Consider the following 19,971-nt stretch of genomic DNA (forward strand, 5'->3'; position numbering starts at 1 on the left):
TCACAATGGTGATTTGTGGGCCAAGAAGCCAAAGACTCTAGTTTTGTGGTGCATTGGGTCATATTCCGGTGAGAGAAAGGCCTGTTCAAGTAGGACTGCCTGCATCACATAGATAGAAGTTGCTAATCTTCTTAGCCAAAGACTAGTTTAAATGGCCTTTTCATTACTCAAACTAATAATACATGGAAATTGTGCAATGAAAGCAAAAGTAGCACAAACTCACTCTACTGGAACAAGTGAGACAAGGAATGTTAAAAAAAAAGAAAAACTCTGCGATGAATTGCATTACTGCAGTGTTAAAACCCACCATTTATAACCTGCATATAGCTATGAAATCCCGTAAACATTAGAAGAATTTTGCTGAGTAACAGGGACACCTAATAAAGCCTCGTTTCCTACAGATACATGTGTCTTAGGTTTCTACAAACACATACCTCAGCTCCTACTCGATATCCTTCTGGGTTTCACCCTTCATCTGTGTTCCCTTAAATTTTTTTCTGCTGCTTTTTTAACAATCCTCTCAACGCAGTCAGTTCCCTTTCCATAAACAGCCTCTGGACATGAAGCACCACACTGCATGGTTGGCCCAAAGTTCTCTGTGATCATGCTGCAGCCTTTCCTTCATTCATCTGGATCCCTCTCCTCAGCAGCTCATTTTCACAGAAATGTATAGAAGCTAATAATCTTTGGGAAATCCTTTGTTACAATTTGGTTGCAATTGGCCAGTGGTCAGAGGAACTGACAATGCAATCACATCAGCCTTGTTTCAGAAGGAAACCAAAGGCTAGAAACATCACTGATTTTCTCAAACACCAGTAGCCTTTTCACTGATTCAGAGATGGGATCTTGAATACCTATGGGTTTTCTCTGGGACAACAAAACAAATCTTAGGGTAGGCTCTTTAATATTCAATTACATGAGCTAGAGAACTAAAGGAGTTTTCCCTTTCTAACATCCCTTTTTAATACATGGAACTTGCCCTATGTTAATATGCCCAAAAGTAATACATCATGATTAGGGTACCTATAATTTTGTTAGAAAACTTTCCAACATGAGGTGCTGAATCCAAAATAAGGTTACTCAGCTTTGAATGTCATTATGATCTAATCACTGGATTGCCTGAAGCAGTTACTTGCCTAGAAGCTGGCAGTTATGACTAGATTACATAAAATATGCAGAAACAGAGGATATTCCAAAGAAGCACAAATATTTATACTTTGTTTCTAGCAGAGGCTTATTTCCAGAGTCAAATGAAATTGTAAATGAAGCAGGTTGTATGAGAATGTAAATGGCACAACAAAAGAAAATGACAAATCTCCAAAAATGGAGAAAGAGTTTGGCAGATTAAGAGAGATGACTGCTGTGGTCAAAATCCTCATCCGGATTAAATGTTTCTGTTAATATGACAATGAGGGAAAGCGAGAGATGACAATGAAAACAGAAGGAACAGCGATATAAAAATATATAAATTAGATGCTTTTGCCACTGTAAGAAATTCACATGGAGATGTAAACAGATGTAACCCTGAAATAAAAGAGAAAGACTGAATTGCTAATTATGTCCTCTGTTTTGCACTACTTGGATACTAGAAGGAATGCTTCAGTATAAAAATTCAAAACAAATAACTTGTCTTTTGCAAGATGTAGATACTATTCATTATTCTTCCTCACTTTGTTTAATTGCCTTGAACACACGTTGAAAGGCAATGAGGATAAGATTAATCTGGAAGAATCTGACATTGAAATATTCACCCTACAGCACAGCAGCTACCCAGTGTTATACCTTTGTGACTTTAGGGCCCACTGTCAAAGGCACAGAATATTAACAAGACTTTTAAACTGAAACACGAAGGGTTCAAACTGATTTCACACCACAGACTGGAGATCAAAGACGCACATGCGTCTTGCAGCCCATGCTCAGACTGTCACTCAACAAAGTAAGGACTGCTGGCACACAGAGATTACTCATTGAGAAGGTTTTCATTTGAAAGGCTGGGGAATAGCTGTCTGCATATGTCCTACTAAGAATGTCTGTTCAAAAAATATTTTCCAAGCTGTGTCACCTAGCATACCTCAATGAAACTCCTTCAGGACGACATAAATCTTTGCAGACTAAAACAACTTGCTCTTTTCTCAGATATAAAATGGTCCATTAAAACATAATTAATTTTGTTACAGTAAGAGATAATTAAATCAGCCAGCAGTTGAAGACAGCTAATTGAGAACACAAACTCCCTTTCTGTTGCTGATCATAACTAAACTAGAATTTGTCAAGATGTAGAAAGAAAAGTACTCCGTTTTGATGCAGCATGGAAATAAGGCAAGTCACCTTCAGACTGACACTCTTCTCAACCTCTGATAGTCTTACATATTTCACCTTGTTTCAGGTCATCAGTGACCTGATTTAACCAGTTAAGTAAAACAGACTACCATTATCAACAGCATACAGTAAGGAGAGTAGAGTCGGAAGCTGCTTTGCAAAAATCTATTTCCTTCCCCTCCCCCATCACTACAATAGTTGCCTGAGTAGCAAATGCAACACAATCATTTCCAGCACATTTATACTCTTGGGGTTTTGGCAACTTTATACTGCAGAGAATGAAGAAGAGGCAGAACAGAGAAATTTACCCAAACAGAGGAAAAGCAGTCACCCAGAGACTTGAAATTCAGGGCTAAAAAGCTTTCAAAAAAGTTTGGGGTTTTTTGTAGTCAGCAGGTCTCATATTTTATTTGCCCGGAGAAGCAATTTTTTCAGTTATTATTCTTCTTTTCTTCTCTATTCTCCCCAGGACTATCAGTATCATCCTGCATTTCCCTTGCATGGAAGGCAGTCATCACTTTGCTCAACCTCATGACACCTGTGTAAATCAAATCAAATGTTCCTGCTAGGGTTAAGAGCTTTGTTTTTGTGACTGCAGGCACTGGGACAAAGTGATGGGGACATTCGAATGCAAATAGCCTACTCAATAATACAATGTCAGGTTCTTTTTTGTCTGTATGTTGTTCTTCCTCTTCTTGACTTGAAATGATTTTATCATAATTTCATATAACTACTAGTGTGAATTCGCTGTGATTCCTTGAGGTGAAGTTTCAAGTTTTGAGGGTGAGCAATCTTGTATTTTATCAGGCTGAATATTGCTCCACTTCTGAGAACTACAGATTTCTACCTTTTCTTTCTGTTGAAGTTATGCTTTTAATCAGAGACACTCATGTGAGTGTATCCTGAGGAGTCAAAAATTTGTACTGTTCTCCCCACTATCTTATACATGCTACATCTGCTGATTTGCAGATACGCAAACCCCTGTCACCATGACATAACACTTTCACAAGCAGTATTTAGACTGTTGCTGCTATACCATCCACTAAGCCTTGCCACACTTCCCAGCCATGCTGCTATTTGTGTTTTTTCATCATCCAGTCAATCAATATCTAAAAACCTAACACAAAGTGCAGTTTTGCCATGTGAGGATTTATCTAGTGCCCACAGGATACTAAACCCAAGAAGTAAAGAATCCCTTTGATGGACTGATATCATAAATAATGTTTAAGACATAGTCACAACCATAATGGCTAAATACAAAGAAATAAATGCTCTCTGGCAACAATGCATCATATCATTCTATATTTTAACACATATATTGACAAGTTCAGACATTTAAAAGCTTTCTAATCACCCTTCCTTCTAGTCTGAGCAACTTCATGAACAAATGGATTTTCAGATTTTATCAGGCAGAACTTGAATGCAAATGAAAAGATTTTTAGCACAATGAAATCCAGCTATTTAAAACGTCCTACATCATATGGAAGTTCCATGTGACAACTTAAAAAGAAACAAGAGTTCCAGCCACATACTTCATTATAGGTCATGAACTAGGCCATTTTCAAGAGAAAGTGTTAAAGGATAGTGTCAGGCTTTCTGTTTTTTCTCCATTCTCCCCAGAAACACACTATTATTTTGTTTCCACAGTAGAACTGATGTTTTTCACATCAGAAAAAAAATCCTGAAGCATCAGAAAAAAAGATCTGATCTGACAAGCATTGCAAACTCAGTTAACAAGCTACTTTAATTATCCTCCTAAGATTTTCCCATTTGTACTCTGATCATCATCTTCTTCACAAACTTAATTATGCCTCATTTGTTCTTTCTGCACTACTCTCAGTAAGTATTCCAGGTGGAAAAGAGGAGCCTGTTTGTAACTGTAACCTCAGGTAATTTTTATATATTATTTTTTTTTTATTTTGCTATAGAATAATTTGGGGTTTTTTAAATTAAAAAATATACAAACTTATCTTTGGGCAATATGAATATTGAGTAGAAAGCTACGGTATTTCCACATGAGAAAAGCAAAACTGGATGGTTATGTGAACAGCCATCAGTCCGAAAATTAACACTAGACAGATGATTGAATAAATGAAAATCATGCTGTTATCATCTGCATTTTAAAGATTAGTATTAATAAATTCTGATTCCTCAGCAGAGGGAACCTTTCCACAAACTTGACCTTTGAGAAAGTCAGGAAGAAGAACAGCTGGGAATAAATGTGCTTTGTGAGCTACATACTGAGACATGGACCTAGTTACTACTTAGAATTTATGCACTTCCAACAGTTTTAAAGTCAATAGGAATTATTGCATTATAACTGAGTAGAGGCAGAGTAAATACCCAGAAGTACCATAATTTGAGGCTTGAGGAGCTGTTTCATGTTTTCAAAAGTCCTAGATCCACCCACCTGCCATGATTGAACTTGATTTCATTTAGGTTGCTTTCTGAGATACATTAATTTTATTTAATTAACCTACTGAGGCACGTGACTGCTGCCCCATACTCACATGCATTTTGAGTACAATGCCAAGCCTTAAAATCCAGTACTATATAGAAGTAACTATTCTTCTTTACACGTAATTTCATTGGCCTTCAGAACTGAGAAATACTAATTACACAAAATGAGAAGCTAGAAAAGCGTCAAACCTAAGTTACTATATTTCACAAAAAAGATCCAGAGATACAAGGTAGTTAACATTTGAATATATTCCATTCCATGCCTTACCTGAACCAAATTCCATCCCTTTAGAGATTCAGCAATGATAGAAGTAACTGTTGCACATACACCACCAAAAACCATCAGATGATTAGGTCCATATTTTATTGCATCATAGAAGGCTTTGAGTCCTTTTGCATTGTCGCACTGGGAAAAAAAAGAAAAAAAGAGTCAATATTTAATGTCATAAATAAAATAATTAACTAAGAAATAAACTATTGGGGAGTTAGGCAGGAAAAAAGAGTCAGGAGTTGCATAGATATAAAAATTGTACAATATATAACATCTGAAAACCTAAACATGAAGAATTAGAGTATTCGCTTCCAGACTCCTAGTGTGATGTAGTGAAAGAACAGCAAACCCCCTCCTTACATTGCATAAAACCAGAACTTCGATACCACTATTTGACGAATAATAAAAAAGGTCCAGCAAAAAAGGTTGACTGAAACCTTTTCTACATTGAGAGCTACCATTTCCAAAAGTAAAATTCGGAATGTAATACCAGATTGCCAGCAGGACTTCCATAGTTGGAAGAAAGTTGGACAATACTGCTGGTCTCTGTAGAAGAAGTTCTGTCTGTAATGAAAGCTCCTAAGTAACCTCTCCTTAAAGTCCAACCCCAGCATTCTGTACAAAAAATATATAATGAAGAGACTATTACTTAGAAGGATAACACAAAGTCTTCAAAAGGTAACAAAACAGTATTCTTTCAAGAATCTACTAAGAATTAATTGTTCTGCTCTCATAACTCACACTGCTTTGAGCAGATTGTGAGGTCCTTCTAACCTGACCTGTTCAAGGCTTCTCTGATAATTAGTTTGATCTTTATTTCAGATGTAAAGAATTTTACTGTAAACTGAGACCAGGATTCAAAATTAAGAAACAAGGGCTGATGCTAGTCAGTATTGCAAAAGATACATCAATCCATGAATGGAGTAGTATCAATCATTCATAATAACCCATGTAGTCATGGCTTTACTCCTGAGTTTACAACAAAGTATTAATAAATTATTTGCCTGAAGTTAAGAATTTGATTCCAAACTATACTGGAAGTCAGAAGTGCCAACAGGCTATAATGGCAGTTGCCACTGCTCCATTAGCAGCCACTTCCTTATCTCTCTTTTTGAAACAAAATTTTTCTGCCCATTTTTGCTTCCTCTACAAAGTCTTGCACAAATATACTCTTTATAAGAAATATCATACACCAGCCTCCCATATTTCATTATCACAATTCAATAAAACAATTCATTAACTATCAGCATCCAAGTAGTAATTGTATTGCATTCTGTGGAGAGAAAAAAGATTTTGACTAAGAAGTTTGGAAGCTTATATTAATCTCCTTACTGAATTAATATGTGAAATGAAAAATTACTCTATTTGCATTCTGTCTGCAAGAATAGAATTATTGCTCCCACTTATTCAAAAGGACACAGATTTTTAAGGCATAGACCTTTTTAAATTGCATAATATAGCACAACGCCTTCCTTCTTAATGCAGAAAAAAGCCCAAACCACTTCAGTATGGTAGATGCTTCCCTATCAGTTGATGGACTGGTGGCAAGCTCACATTCTGAAGGAATTAAGAATGTGATTATTGGAAGAAGCAGTGTCCTCTATTCTTACTCCTCCACTCCCTAAAGACCAGTTTATTCCAAGTGCAACTAGAAGGCTCAACTAAATCCTGTCTTTTATAAGCAGCCAAAGGCACTATAGCTTCAAATATCTGAACTTAAGTGGCATTTAGCCAAGTTTTTGCCCTCATCCACTGTATCATTTGAAAGTGCAGTAGCAGAGATTGTTGAACTTGTTTTCATAGCAACTTAAAACCAGTTAATACAAATTTTTTTTTTGCATTGTCACATTTTAGATGTCTCGCTGAGGAGCAGTTCAAGAAGAATACAAGTCATATATTAAATAAAGATGATGTTAATGTAAAATAACACTCAGAATCTGTAGCCCATGAAAGACTATGTACCTGAAAAGTTATGGAGAAATAAAATTCTGCATTCTAAATGATAAAGACCTATGGCATGTTATCTGAAGGTGAATTCACACTGAAATTCACCTTTGCATCACAAAGCACTGATGCATTTTTAACTATTATTTGCCTACAAAGTATTTCTCACTGCAGTAAACTTATGCAATTATGGGTCCCAGTAGGTTGACTCACTGGGAGGTCCAGAATTGCTATTATTATAAGGCTTTTTTAATTTGATTTTTACCTGTTCATGAAGACACTTGCATGACAAAAACCCTTTTTTAATCACAGAGCAGTTCTCTTGGGAAGGTATGCCAAAATCTTTATTCGTCTCTCCCAAAGTGAAAGGTTTACGCTGCTGAGACATATTACTGATCAATCAAAAGTACATACAATAACACCTGAGCTTCTCTTCAAAGTGATTCAGTTAAAAGCCTACCACGTTCTCACCTTTGTACTTTCCTCCTGAATAGTCTTATCTCTCCGTCTTTTATGCCACCATGAATAATTATACTAGACTCTGTCTACTCCTTGAGCAAAACCATCCCAATAGTCCAAAGTATGTCTCAGAGACAAAGAATAAGAACTAAACACTGTGGCTGGCCACAACTGGACAGATATGAAAGGAAAAATGAGAAAGATGGGAGAAAGCAGACTTTCACATTTGTTTAATGTCACATTTCACAACATACATTGTGTATAGCATTCTTCCCTGCAAGCAACAGAACAGTCTGTCACAAGCATCAAAAAATAAACATTCAGATAAAAATAATAGCCTTACCAAGCCAGACAGACAAGTAGTAGAAAAGGTTTCTTCCTGCCTCTAGTCTGAGGAATGTATCCTTAGTGAGCTCCTGAAGCCCTCTGAACAAGGTGAGTTTTTAAAAAATCCCAAGCAGCACCACTGCTGCTCATGGCCTTCTATTGCCAAAACCTACATATGTAACCCTAAATGAGGGCAACACTGTTGAAAGACAACAGTCACTGAAATTCCCATCGTATAACCACCAAACGAGTTCTTGAGTTGCTGTCGCCAAGTGACTCCAAACAGGTTCAGGAAGAATGCTATGCAGGAATCTAATTACTAAAATCCACATTAAAATGCAGACGTTAGAAAGTCCTGGCCACATGTGGATGACGAGAAGCTGACTGGCTTTAATTGACTAAAAGCAATGAAGAGGAAAGAATCCCTTGGAAAAAGTCACAAGCTTATATGATGAAAGATATAATCTGAAGGAGTCAACACCCCTTTTGCTACCTAGTTTTGCTTTTTCATCTAAATTGTCATCAACATGTCTATTTCACCGAGCTGAAGTGCAACCAGCTCAATTTTGATCCCTATACAAAACTAGACAGCTATGCAGTGCCACTGAACTTGACTCATTGAAACACTAAGGATAGCTGTAATACCTTTCTTATTGAGGAAATGTAGTTTTACCATAACTAGAATTCCAAATACATGTATTTTGATACATGCCCCAATTTTCTTCAGGGGAAGGAGCTGAGAACTACCTACCCCAAACACATCAATTGCTGTGCTCAGTCTCAGTCAAAAGCCTGAAATAAGAAACTTATAAATAGTAAACATATATATTAAAGAAATAATTACGTTAAGTGCATTTCTTAACACATTTACTTGATACAGATAATATGGAAAATTCACAAGGAAAAATACTAGCAAATCACCAATCAAAGGTGTGTGAAGTGTCCTGCGTCTTGTTGCGTCAAAGTCAGTTTAATATCACAGCTGGTATCTGACAAAGCGTGCATAGTTCTCATTTCCAAGGAAACAGAACCACCTATTTTAATTAAGAAAATAGCCAGATGAACTGCTGCATGGGAGAGGAGTTAAATAAGTTTGGGGATTGAGGTGTTAACCTTCCTGAATCCTCTTCAGAGGAGAGGCTGACAAATAAAACTATAATCCTCCACCGAGAAAAGGATCCAAATGCACAGGGAGGAAGGACAGCCTGAGGCATTACGGGTGCACAAGGACGAGAAACATTTCTGTAGAGAACAGTACAGCAGCTGAATACACAAGAGACCTTCTCCACTGTACCCAAAGGCCCTCTGAAGCTGAGAGAAAGGGTGTCCCATGTGAAGCCACTCATCACTGAAGCCAGGAGAAGCAGCAGGACTGATCGGTGAGGGTTGTTGGCTCCCAGGAAGGCTGTCTGGCAGACACTGAAAGAGACACCAGGGTATGCACTGAAACCCTTATGGACCTAAGCACAAAACAGTGCAAATCCTTGGTGCACAGAATGGAAATGGGTATGGTTTCTATACATAAAGTTACTCATAGTTTAGCCGATCTTGTTAGAGTAGCACAGCAATAAGAACTATAGGGATGAATATAGTTAGATTTCTAGCTGTTGGATAACTATGCCAAGCTGTTTCTCAGTTAGCTATATTCTGGCACAACTTGACTTTCTCTGAGTGGAAGTAAACCTGAGGAACAAGTATCTGTTGAACTACTGACAATTGATATCAGACATCCTCTATGGTGAGTGGGAATAACAAACTGCTGTCGTCTGCATAATAAAATATCCAACTTTATCAAGTGATATGAGATTTTTCAGCAGCACTCTGCTGTGAATATCATTGGACAGAGAAGCAAGTGCTCATAAATATATAAAGAGACTTCTTTAAACAGTGAGAAGAGATGTATAAAGCTTTATTCCTATCCTCTGCAAAATCTTGCTCAGGAACTCTGTGTTACATCATCAGCTCAAAAGGAGCTAAGAAATGAGGAGCACCAACAAATATTTTAATTTTGTTTTCACTGACTTCCTTAAAGTCATCAGTAAATACAGACCATTTGTTGAAAAACGTACAGACAACTACTCTGAGCTACAACAAAGGTCAACCAAGTTAGCATCCTCTGCCTGTTTTATGGGCAGGGCATGCTTCCCCTGAGGTTACCTCTGTTTTCAAGTATCTGCAACTTAAGTACTTTCAAAGCCAGCAATCATATTTTTACATTAAAGAGCTGTAACTGGATTTTCTTTCCATGAGTTTGTACAACTGCTCTTGGAACCACCACTTTGACAATCACAAACATAATAATCCATAAAAAGAAAAAGCACTACCTTTCATTTGTTCTAGAATTCTTCACACTTTACAAAGTAGGTGTGAGGTGTGTTACTATGAATGTTAAAAGTTCATAAATACATGAAAATAAATGGGACTAGTTCGTAGATCAAAAACCAATTCAAAACTTCCTAATAGAGACATGGCAATTTTCTCAGGAAACTCCTGAATCACAGCTTGTTGATGGCTAGGACACTGTTCTAGGGAAGTAGGATTAAAAACTTGACTTTTCCTGCTGATCAGCGGTTTCAGGATGATGCCAAGCACTTGCATCAAGTCTGGTCTGAACCACTATAGGCATTCCTATATTCTGCATTTGAAAAACAAAAGCAACGCCCTCCAACAACACCAAACTTCTGTATCTTAAAACTGAAGTTAATTCATCCCAAACTGTGGGCTCTGCTGTATGTGATTTCTCTATCATCTTTTAATTTTAACTGCTAGCAATCAGATTTGGTTTTGCTTTAGAAAGTGTGGACACAGCAGAGGACTTAATCTATTCAGTGAAATATTTCCCAGTAAATTAACCCTCTCACCTTGACAGCTCTTGACATACTTTGAAATTTTACCTAGCAATTTCTTTATCTGATTCTGCCTGCTGCACAGGGAATAGTTCACAGAGTGCTACCACTAAGGTACTGGTGCTTGGCATCCCATTTAACAGATTATATTCTGCCTCAGGTGTCACCAGCCTCTTAAGTCATTGACCCCACAGCAAGGGTGACCACTCACTCCTCTGACACCTCATTTCCTAAGAGAATGTCTAAACACCTTGTGAAGGCTCAGCCTCTTGATCAGTGACATTTTCTTTCTTCTTGGTTCACTGTTTGGGAACTGAGTCCACCCAGCAAGATAAACAAAAATTTCGTGGCTCTCCTTATAAGAGAAGTATATGTACTTTTTCCATTCAGATACTTTGTTTTTTTTCATTATATGACTTATAGTTTCCATCTTGTTACTATTTCTTGGAGAATATAACATTTACACGGAATTATTCCAATTTAAGAACTCCAATATGAAATGGAATTGGAATGTAGCAAATAGATAAATCCTGTGTAATCAAAACTAACTCTGTCTATGGTTCCATTCCAATTAAATATACAGTAATAACAGAGATCAATTTGTCTTCCTCTTTTCAGAGTAAACTTGAATTCAGCTTGAAAGGTGAAGTCTTTCCTCAAAGAAAGTTGAAGTTTTCCCTGATATATAACTGTTACACGCACAGGAATTCGGAAGATCATCAAGAGGTATTTTGCATATTTGCGATATGAAGATCACTCCCTTTCGATAACACAACCATTGGGTTAATGTGGCAAGGTTTTGATAGCAGGGGAGCAGCAGAGGTGGCTTCTGTGAGAAGATACCAGGAGTTGCCCCCACATTTTTGCTCCCGGAACTGGCAGTCAGTTCAGGTCAGCTCCAAAACAGGTCTGCCACTGCCCAAAGCTGAGCCCATCAGGGGTACTGATGAAATTCTGTGATAACATATTTAAGAACAGGCAAAAAAAACCACTGCACAGCAGTTGTGAAAGAGGAACAAGAAAAAAATGTGAGAGCAACAGCCCTGCAGGCATCAAGGCCAGTGAAGAAGGAGGGGTAGGAGGTGCTCCAGATGCTGCAGCCCATGGTGAGACAGGCTATCCCCCGTCGCCCATGGAGGTCCATGATGAAGCACAGATCCACTGTGTCTTTTTTCTGGCTAAACCACTAATCAACTGCAGGAGTTGTTCTAGGGCTACACAGTGATGAAATTCATAATTCAGGTAACACTGGCCAGGTTGTCTGTAAGATGGTGAGCAGGAATTCAAAACATTAACATCTCACTGTGAATTGCTAATGGAAAGCTAGCATTAGGGCCTTGGAGAGATCCTATTGTGCAATATGAGCAATTAGTCAGATCCCACTGTATAAGTTATTGAGTTTTGCTGGATTATTCCGCAGCTGGAACTGTCATCTTATCAAAATCAAATTGGTGTTGATTCAAATATTCCTACGCCAGAGGGGATTTTATAACATCCACACTGTATTTGCTCACCTACAACATTCAGTCTATTTTGTTATAGTCATTCACTTCTGCATCAATCTAATAAAATATTCCACAAGACAGTTTTACAGGTGTTTTCTAATTAGCAGCATTGATTGAAGTAGATGGATGTTCCCATACACAAGGTCATCTTGAATTAGAAATTTTTCCAAGTATCCTTAAAGCTGCATGTAGATGCTCACATTCAGAGTTCTATAGTATAAATACATAAAACTAAAAATTAAGTCCTAGAACTGTATTGTTTTCTTCTGACCCCCTGGTGCTCACACAGTGTCAGATATTTTGATACATTCAGTATTAACAGGGAGAGGATGCCTTGCTCACTTCTTCCTCCCAACATAATCTATGCTACTCCATTGCCATTATGTTTTATGGAAATAAGTCGCATTATGGAAAAGCATAAAAGTCCAGAGGAACAGTGTAGGGAAAATAATGTATTCAAATATATTTAGAAAACAAATAACATATTCTGTTTTTGAGAATAAGCTGGCTCAGTCTTCTCCAGCTATTCCAATTTTTACCAAGAAGTTCAACATTACAATGATTTCTTACTAAACAAAGAATTAATTTTAATTATTCAACAATCCAGGAAAATATCTCTGGGCTTTATTTGCATCAAAAGACTTTTTAAATCCCCCCTAGGAAATCAGTTGTGTTTTTGCATTTAAGTAACCTCAAAAGGTGCTAATTGTTTCAGACTCTTGAGCCTCAAGATCATTATCACTTAAATTTCTTGTTGCCACCTACTTACTATTTTGTTGCCTCTCAGACATGTGCTGAAGTAGATTTACAAAGCATTTGTCAGCTGCAACTCAAGTAAAAAATGCCGACATAAGGGACATAACATTGCTGGGCTCAACACAGAATCGCAAATGTCAATTCTTCAATTTTGTACTTGTCTCATCTTTTCTTTCCTTGCCTTTATTCATTAACATTTATTATTACACTAGCGTAAATAGCCTATATTTTCATAGTCACGTTCTGTTGGACTATTTCACTTAGATTTCCTTTCATTCCATTCTGTGTGCTTTTAAGAATATAGGGAAGAATTCACAGAAGTAAAAAGATGTGTTATTTAAATATGATATTTGATTTTCTTTTTTCAGATCTAGAGTGTAAGCACTGCTAAAAATATGATTTTTGGCATGAACAATCAAAATAAATCAAAAATTAAAACAGAAGTACATCACTCTATGTTTAGTAAAATAAATTTTCTGGAACTATCTTTAAAAAGTAGAGTTTTAGCAATTTTCTCCTTTTGTTATATCTACTGTTGACTACATAGTCAGCTTTAATAAGAGTGGGTTTTTTTCCCCAGGTCATTTTGGGAATAAGAAAAATTGCAGGATGCGGGGAAAGGTACTATCTCTGAACTGTTAGCATGTCTTTTCTGTACCCTGAAAATCATTACATACTAAAAATGTGTAACTCCTTTTAACTGCAGCTGTGTTCTTTGCAGAAAGTAAAAGGAAGGAATGAAATAGGAGATTATAGAAGGAGAAAAAAATCCAAGTTTATAAATAACAATCAAGAAGCTCTTGTAGATGGAAGAAAATAGAAGTGTACTACTACAAAACATTTGAAGTAACAGTGACACACATGATAGTATGCCTGGCATCCCATTCCTGAGTAACAAGCTGCAATTGAAACCGAGGTAGGAGTGCAATGATATTTTGAAAAATAACTTGGCCCTCAGCAATCAGCAAGAATCAGTTGTGGGGGAAGCCTGCTGTATGAACTGTTTCTTTCCCATGACCTACTTGCTCCTGAAACAGGCTTTATTTTTATAAAACAGGTGGAAAAAAAAAAGAAATATTTCTTGATACTTCTCTGACACAAAATAAAAATATTATTCTAAGGGTGAGGAGATGTGGAAAAAGAGCTCAACAGCATTTTCCTGGTTAAGAGCATCATGTTGAAATAAAGTCTCCCTTGTGTGCCTCTGTCATAAGGCAACAGGGCCTGTCTCTCAGTGCGCACAACCACAGACGTTTCTAAATAAGCATTCACCGGGGATGACATGAGGCACAGATGACTCCAAGGCCCTTCAGAATTGTTCTTATAGCTTCTGAAAGTCACTTACCTGGAAGATGTGAGGCAATCTCTTAAGCTATCACAAGGATGTGTGTAGCATCCTTGAGAATATATTTGAATTTTAATAAAAGGTCCGAAAGCACCTGGAAATTTTGGAAAATAAGATGAAACTCTTTTCCTTTAGAGGTCAATGTTCAACATCAAGAGTGTTAAGTGCTTCGTGTAGCTCTCAGCATGACTTTTTCTGAAGCAATATTGTTTGAATTTTTTCATTTTATTTTTTATATTTTTTAAAAAATTCCCCAACAAGAATTTCAACACAGATACAGATCAGAATTAAAATACAGCTGACAAAGTAGAAGTTTAGAAAGGGTCTAATGAATTAAGAATAGCAAAAAATAATTTTTTCTACTCAAGGATCAAGGAGATCTGGTGTAACAGTCTTTGTTGCACATCTCCAATTTTTTAATTAAAATCTTTTTACATCACAATGTAAAACAGTTCAACTTTGTCTACAATAAATAAAACTTTGTTAAGCTAATTTATCTAAGGAGGAATAATGCACAGTCTTTTGGATAAGCTACCATTAAAATTAACCCATAAAAGCCAAATTAAATTCATGGTATGCTTTAATTTGACTTAAATTAACATAGCACAAGATTACAATAATTCACAATTTTATGGAATTCTTAGGCTAGAAATGAATAGAGTGCATATTAGCACAGGTAAATATTATATTAATTTTTCCCCATTAATACCTGGCAAAAGAGACAATATGGAGAGAATACAGTTTTATTTCAAGGACTACACAGATGGCATGACATTCACTGTGTAAGCAGCTGCAATGCTTCACAGTTGGCAGGTATGAAAATGCCTCAAAATCATGGGCTTATCTGCACTGAGGAGCTGACTCAAAGTTGAACGTTAGATGCAAAGGAAAGGAAAGGAACAGCCCTGGAAGTACAGAAAGATATTGGAATAATAACATGTTTAAAACAGTTTCCAATTTCATGAGCTCTGCAGACAGGCTTATCACAGGTATTTCTTCACAGCTTTACTTTAATAACTTGCCCAACTTAGTTTGTGTTTTCCCTATTTAAATGCTCACTGTGATCCAGCTGAGTTTTATATTCTATGAAAATAACTGGTAGAGATTAGGAACCACTTCAAAAACATGGTGGAACTATCTGACTCATGGTCCTGTCACATTAATGCATGGACACTAAATTTCAATAGTTTTAAAGCTATACAAGCAAGATATTTCCTCCACACTGCAAACTGCAAGATGATTAACAAACAGCTGTTCCTTTACAAGATCAAGACAGGTTAGTAGACTGACAAATAAATCCTCACCACTTGTATTCAACAGCACAGTATGGGATTTTTACAAGCAGAATGACTAGTGCTCTTTCCCCTTAGAGTACCCACAGAAAATCTTGATTAAGCTTGCCAAGAGCAGGGTATTGACCTGTTTATCAAACCTAATTTCCTTTTATGAGAAGGTAACCCACCTAGTTAATCAAGGGAAGCCAGTTGATGTAATCTTTTTGGATTTCAGTAAAGCTTTTGATACTGTCTCTCACAGGATCCTTCCAGACAAAATGTCCAGCACACAGCTGAATAAACACATCATGTGGTGGGTGAGCAGTTGACTCACGGGTCAAGCACAGAGGGTAACAGTGAATGGGGTAACATGAGACTGGTGACCTGTCACTAGTGGGGTTCCACAGGGCTCCATCTTGGGCCCTGTGCTCTTCAACAGCTTCATAAATGACTTGGACACAGGACTGGAAGAGATACTAAGCAAGTTTGCAAATGACACAAAAGTCAGAGGAGCCATTGACTCCCTCAAAGGCAGGGAGGCCCTGAAGAGAGACCTCAACAAATTAGAGGACTGGGCAATCACCAACCACATGAAGTTCAACAAGGGCAAGTGCAGGATTCCGCACCTGGGACGATGCAACCCTGGATGTACGTACAGACTGGGGAATGAGATACTTGAAAGCAGTGCCATGGAAAGGGACCTGGGGTCCTTGCTGACAGCAAATTGAATATGAGTCAGCAGTGCCCTGGCAGCCAGGAGGGCCAACCCTGTCCTGGGGGGCATCAGGCAAAGCATCGTCAAGCAGGTCAAGGGAGGGGATTGTCCCACTCTACTCTGCACTGGTGTGGCCTCATCTTGAATATTGTGTGCAGTTTTGGGCACCACAATATAAGAAAGATATTAAGCTCTTATATATCATCCAAAGGAGGACCACAAAGATGGTGAAGGGCCTTGAAGGGAAGCCGTATGAAGAGTGTCTGAGTTCACTCACTTGGTCTGTTCAGCCTGGAGGAGACTGAAGGGAGCCCTCATTGCAGTTACAACTTCCTCGTGAGGGGAAGAGGAGGAGTAAACACTGTAATATCCAGTGACAGAATCTGAGGGAATGGCCTGAAATTGTGTCAGGGGAGGGTTAGGTTAGATGTTAGGGAAAGGTTCTTCACCCAGAGGGTGAACAGACTCCCCAGGGAAGTGGTCACAGGATCAAACCTGACAGAGTTCAAGACGCATTTGCACAATAGTCTTGGAAACATGCTATGACTCTTGGCAATAGTCTTGTGCAGGGCCAGGAGTTGGACTCAATGATCCCTGTTGGTTCCTTCCAGTTCAGCATATTCTGTGATTACTCACCTTGATGTACTGACCCTTGAGGGCTCCCTCCTTATACTCCAGAAAAAAAAAGGACATGGAAAAAAATTGAAATAGAGTTGAGCTGTATGCAGGTGTAATGCCCATGGAGTGCATAGCTCAAACCTGCAGTCAGCCCCAGATCAACCACGCAGATGCTTAAAAGCAAATACATTCAGTGCAAGTCTGGAAGCTGCAAATAAGGTTCATACTAGAAGTTAAGGTCTGCTAGCCTGTCCATCTTAGCCTAATTACATCACCCTAATTCTCCTCCTTAGTTATCTCATTTCGTTTCTTAAATGTGGTATATACTTGTGACACACAACAAACTTATTTGTTCTTCAGCTACTGTCCTGCTCGCCACCCAAGATGAATCAAGAGCCACAGAAGACACTGTTCTCTCTCTGTGCACGCCATACTCCATAATGAATCCCGATATGAACTCCCTCAGACATGTTTCACTGAACAAGTAATTCCTGCTGGCTGTTAACCAAGCTCTACAGAAATTTCATTGACACGCCATAAAGAAGCTCCAAACTACCAAATCCTCTGTCATTTGCCTAGTTACCTTCATTGTGGTTGTATTTGACACTTCCCTGATTGCTGCTATTAATTTGGCACATAATGCTCTGCTAGGCATTGCTACCCCCCAAGCAAAGCTCATATGCATGAGTAGAATTCACGGTTTTGTAAACTGAATTTTGACTTGCCTAAATTCTAGTAAAAAGGGCTTGACTAAACTCTACTTAACTCCAAATGACTCATAGTAGGAAATTCTCATATTAGGTTAATAATGGATAGAGAAACAGATCAGTTTTTCCATCTGTCTACAAAAAAACCCCTGCCTTAAACATCTCCATGACTTTGACAGACTCATTCAGTCCTAAGTTGCCCAGAAATTTAAAAAATAATGCAAATATCAAGTTCCTCAAGACAGCCTGCTTTCTCTTACACCATGTACTCCAACAGAGCTAAATTGCTTTAAGCTTGCCCAGGGAACAGTGCAGATTCTTGACATTCCGTTGTCAAATATGTACTGACTGTCACCCAAAATCTTAACAGGCTGACATGGTATAAAATGCTAATAGAATGATTCTAATCATTTTGTCAAGCATGGCTGACACTACATTGTCAAGTGAAAAAAAGTACTTTGTAGAGCTCTGGATCAATTTTAATTTTTGCCCTGGCATCAGAAAGGTAAAAGAAGTGGTGTGAATGAGTTAAAATTTTCTTGCTACTTTTTTTAGGCAACAAACTGAAGGGAAATGTCCAAGTCCTGACCAGGTGAAATACAAAATTGACAATGACCTTGTCCAAGGAAACCAGCCTCAAAATGAACCAGTGCTCTGAATCCCTTACAAGATTTCAAATGTTTTCTTGATGCAATACTCAGTGTCTCAAGGGTAGGAAACAGATTTCTGTCATTAAGTCTTCTACTACAAAGTCATGGTGCAGTCAAAGAGATATAAATAGGTTTTCTTTTGGCTACTGGAAACTGCATAAAAATTGGCAGCTGTGGAAAATGTTGGTGCAGGATAGAGGCGCAACATCTATTTTACAACCAGTACTGGAAACACATACTAGCAAGCCTAGGATCTCAAGGCTTTGATAAAATACAAAAACACTCTTGTGCCATAGACCAGATGGTGCAGTAGAGCCAAGAAAAGCATTTTCTACTTAAGCTGTGGTCAGAAACCATCACCTGGCTGCTACCTTTCCACAGCCCAATGAGAAGAGTTTATGCAAGTAGTTCCCACTTCAGGTAAAGCAAGTTGACAAATTACAACCAATATTTACAGTTGTTCGAATATAAATCTGCTGACCTCACATTGACATGGATAAGAGTTCGCATCACCTTTTCCACTTTGGCAAAGCAGGATGTGTATGTACATGTGTGTGTGTCAGCATGTGCATGCAGAAGCAGGCACAGAGGAAGGACAAGGACAACAGTGCTGCTGGTTGCCACAAGTCTTCCTGCAGCTCTGATTTGACTGGGATGATTTGAAGGTGAAGGACAACACAGCAGTCAAAAGGAAATGCTCTTTTCAAACACCCAACTTGGCTTTAAGAATATGACAATTTATTAGCAGAGTTCCACATACTAATCATGAAAAATGAATCCAGAAGCAAACAAACAAACAAAACCCACCTACTGTGAAGAAACAAACAAAAAAAAAAAACCAAAACAAATCCACGCCATCAATCGCTCCATCAAACAGAGATGGAAGTACAAGTCAACTTGCTGAGCTAAGAAGCATGAAATGACAAAATGACATCTCAGGTGCCAGTTCATGAGACCACAGGGCAGGTTGTTCCTTGGGCACAGTGGAATCTGTATTCCCTAGCAACAGTAAAACCACTGGCAAAAAAAAGGATGATTTCTCCCACCGCCTCCCACTTACACTGCTATATGCAAACTGATGGGAGACTCTGTCAGTGAGTACCTGCTTCCAGCATGTTCAAAACGTAGTTTAAGCTACTGTATGAGTTGGAAGATAGAAGACTTCCACCCACAGCAAAGAAGAGGAGAGAAAGGCAGGGATATGCACGAATCACAAAACACACAATATTAATATGGATTTGGGTGGCATGTAGTGTGTTAGCATGCAAACGCGCCTGAGTTGGGGGTGGGGGGAAAGTGTTATATGTGTCTCCTCTAACCACAAAAGCTTATTCACTTCTTTAAGCTCAGCTTACTAGAGCATTTCCCCAGATATCAGATCTCCTCATACTTTAAATTCACTATGATAACAAAACTCTGTTAAGGAAAGGAAAACAGAAAATTTGTCCACTGCTTTCTCTCCATTATGGTGTAACCATTTCTGTGAATTTTCTTTATTCATAAACTGTCAACAGTGTGTGTTCAACCATAAACTTTAGAAACAAATATGAACATAATCAATTCATTGAGATCACAATAGAAAACAAATTTAGAAAAATTAAACTACAAGAGTTATTTGCAGTGTTACTCAGAGAAATTATTGGGTACATAGCCTACTGATAATCTACTGATAATCAACTGATAGCCTACTGATAATCAACTTCTGAGTGCTGCATACTTCTGATTTATACCACAGCATACGGAAAACATATTAGCTCGCAGCTAACAAAACACTA

General features: G+C 38.0%; 1 protein-coding gene across 2 annotated transcripts in view; it reads right to left on the reverse strand.

Moving 5' to 3' along the window:
• GABBR2 (gamma-aminobutyric acid type B receptor subunit 2) overlaps positions 1–19,971 on the reverse strand; it is a 475,771-nt gene that overhangs the window by 366,204 nt on the left and 89,596 nt on the right. For both annotated transcript variants that reach the window (XM_017813300.1, XM_017813301.1), the window contains exon 2: positions 5,048–5,185. In XM_017813300.1, the coding sequence (XP_017668789.1) occupies positions 5,048–5,185 (138 nt within the window). The remainder of the gene's footprint in view (positions 1–5,047; positions 5,186–19,971) is intronic.

This window comes from Lepidothrix coronata, unplaced genomic scaffold, assembly GCF_001604755.1.
Source record: "Lepidothrix coronata isolate B3197 unplaced genomic scaffold, Lepidothrix_coronata-1.0 Scaffold40, whole genome shotgun sequence".
Lineage (NCBI taxonomy): Eukaryota > Metazoa > Chordata > Aves > Passeriformes > Pipridae > Lepidothrix > Lepidothrix coronata.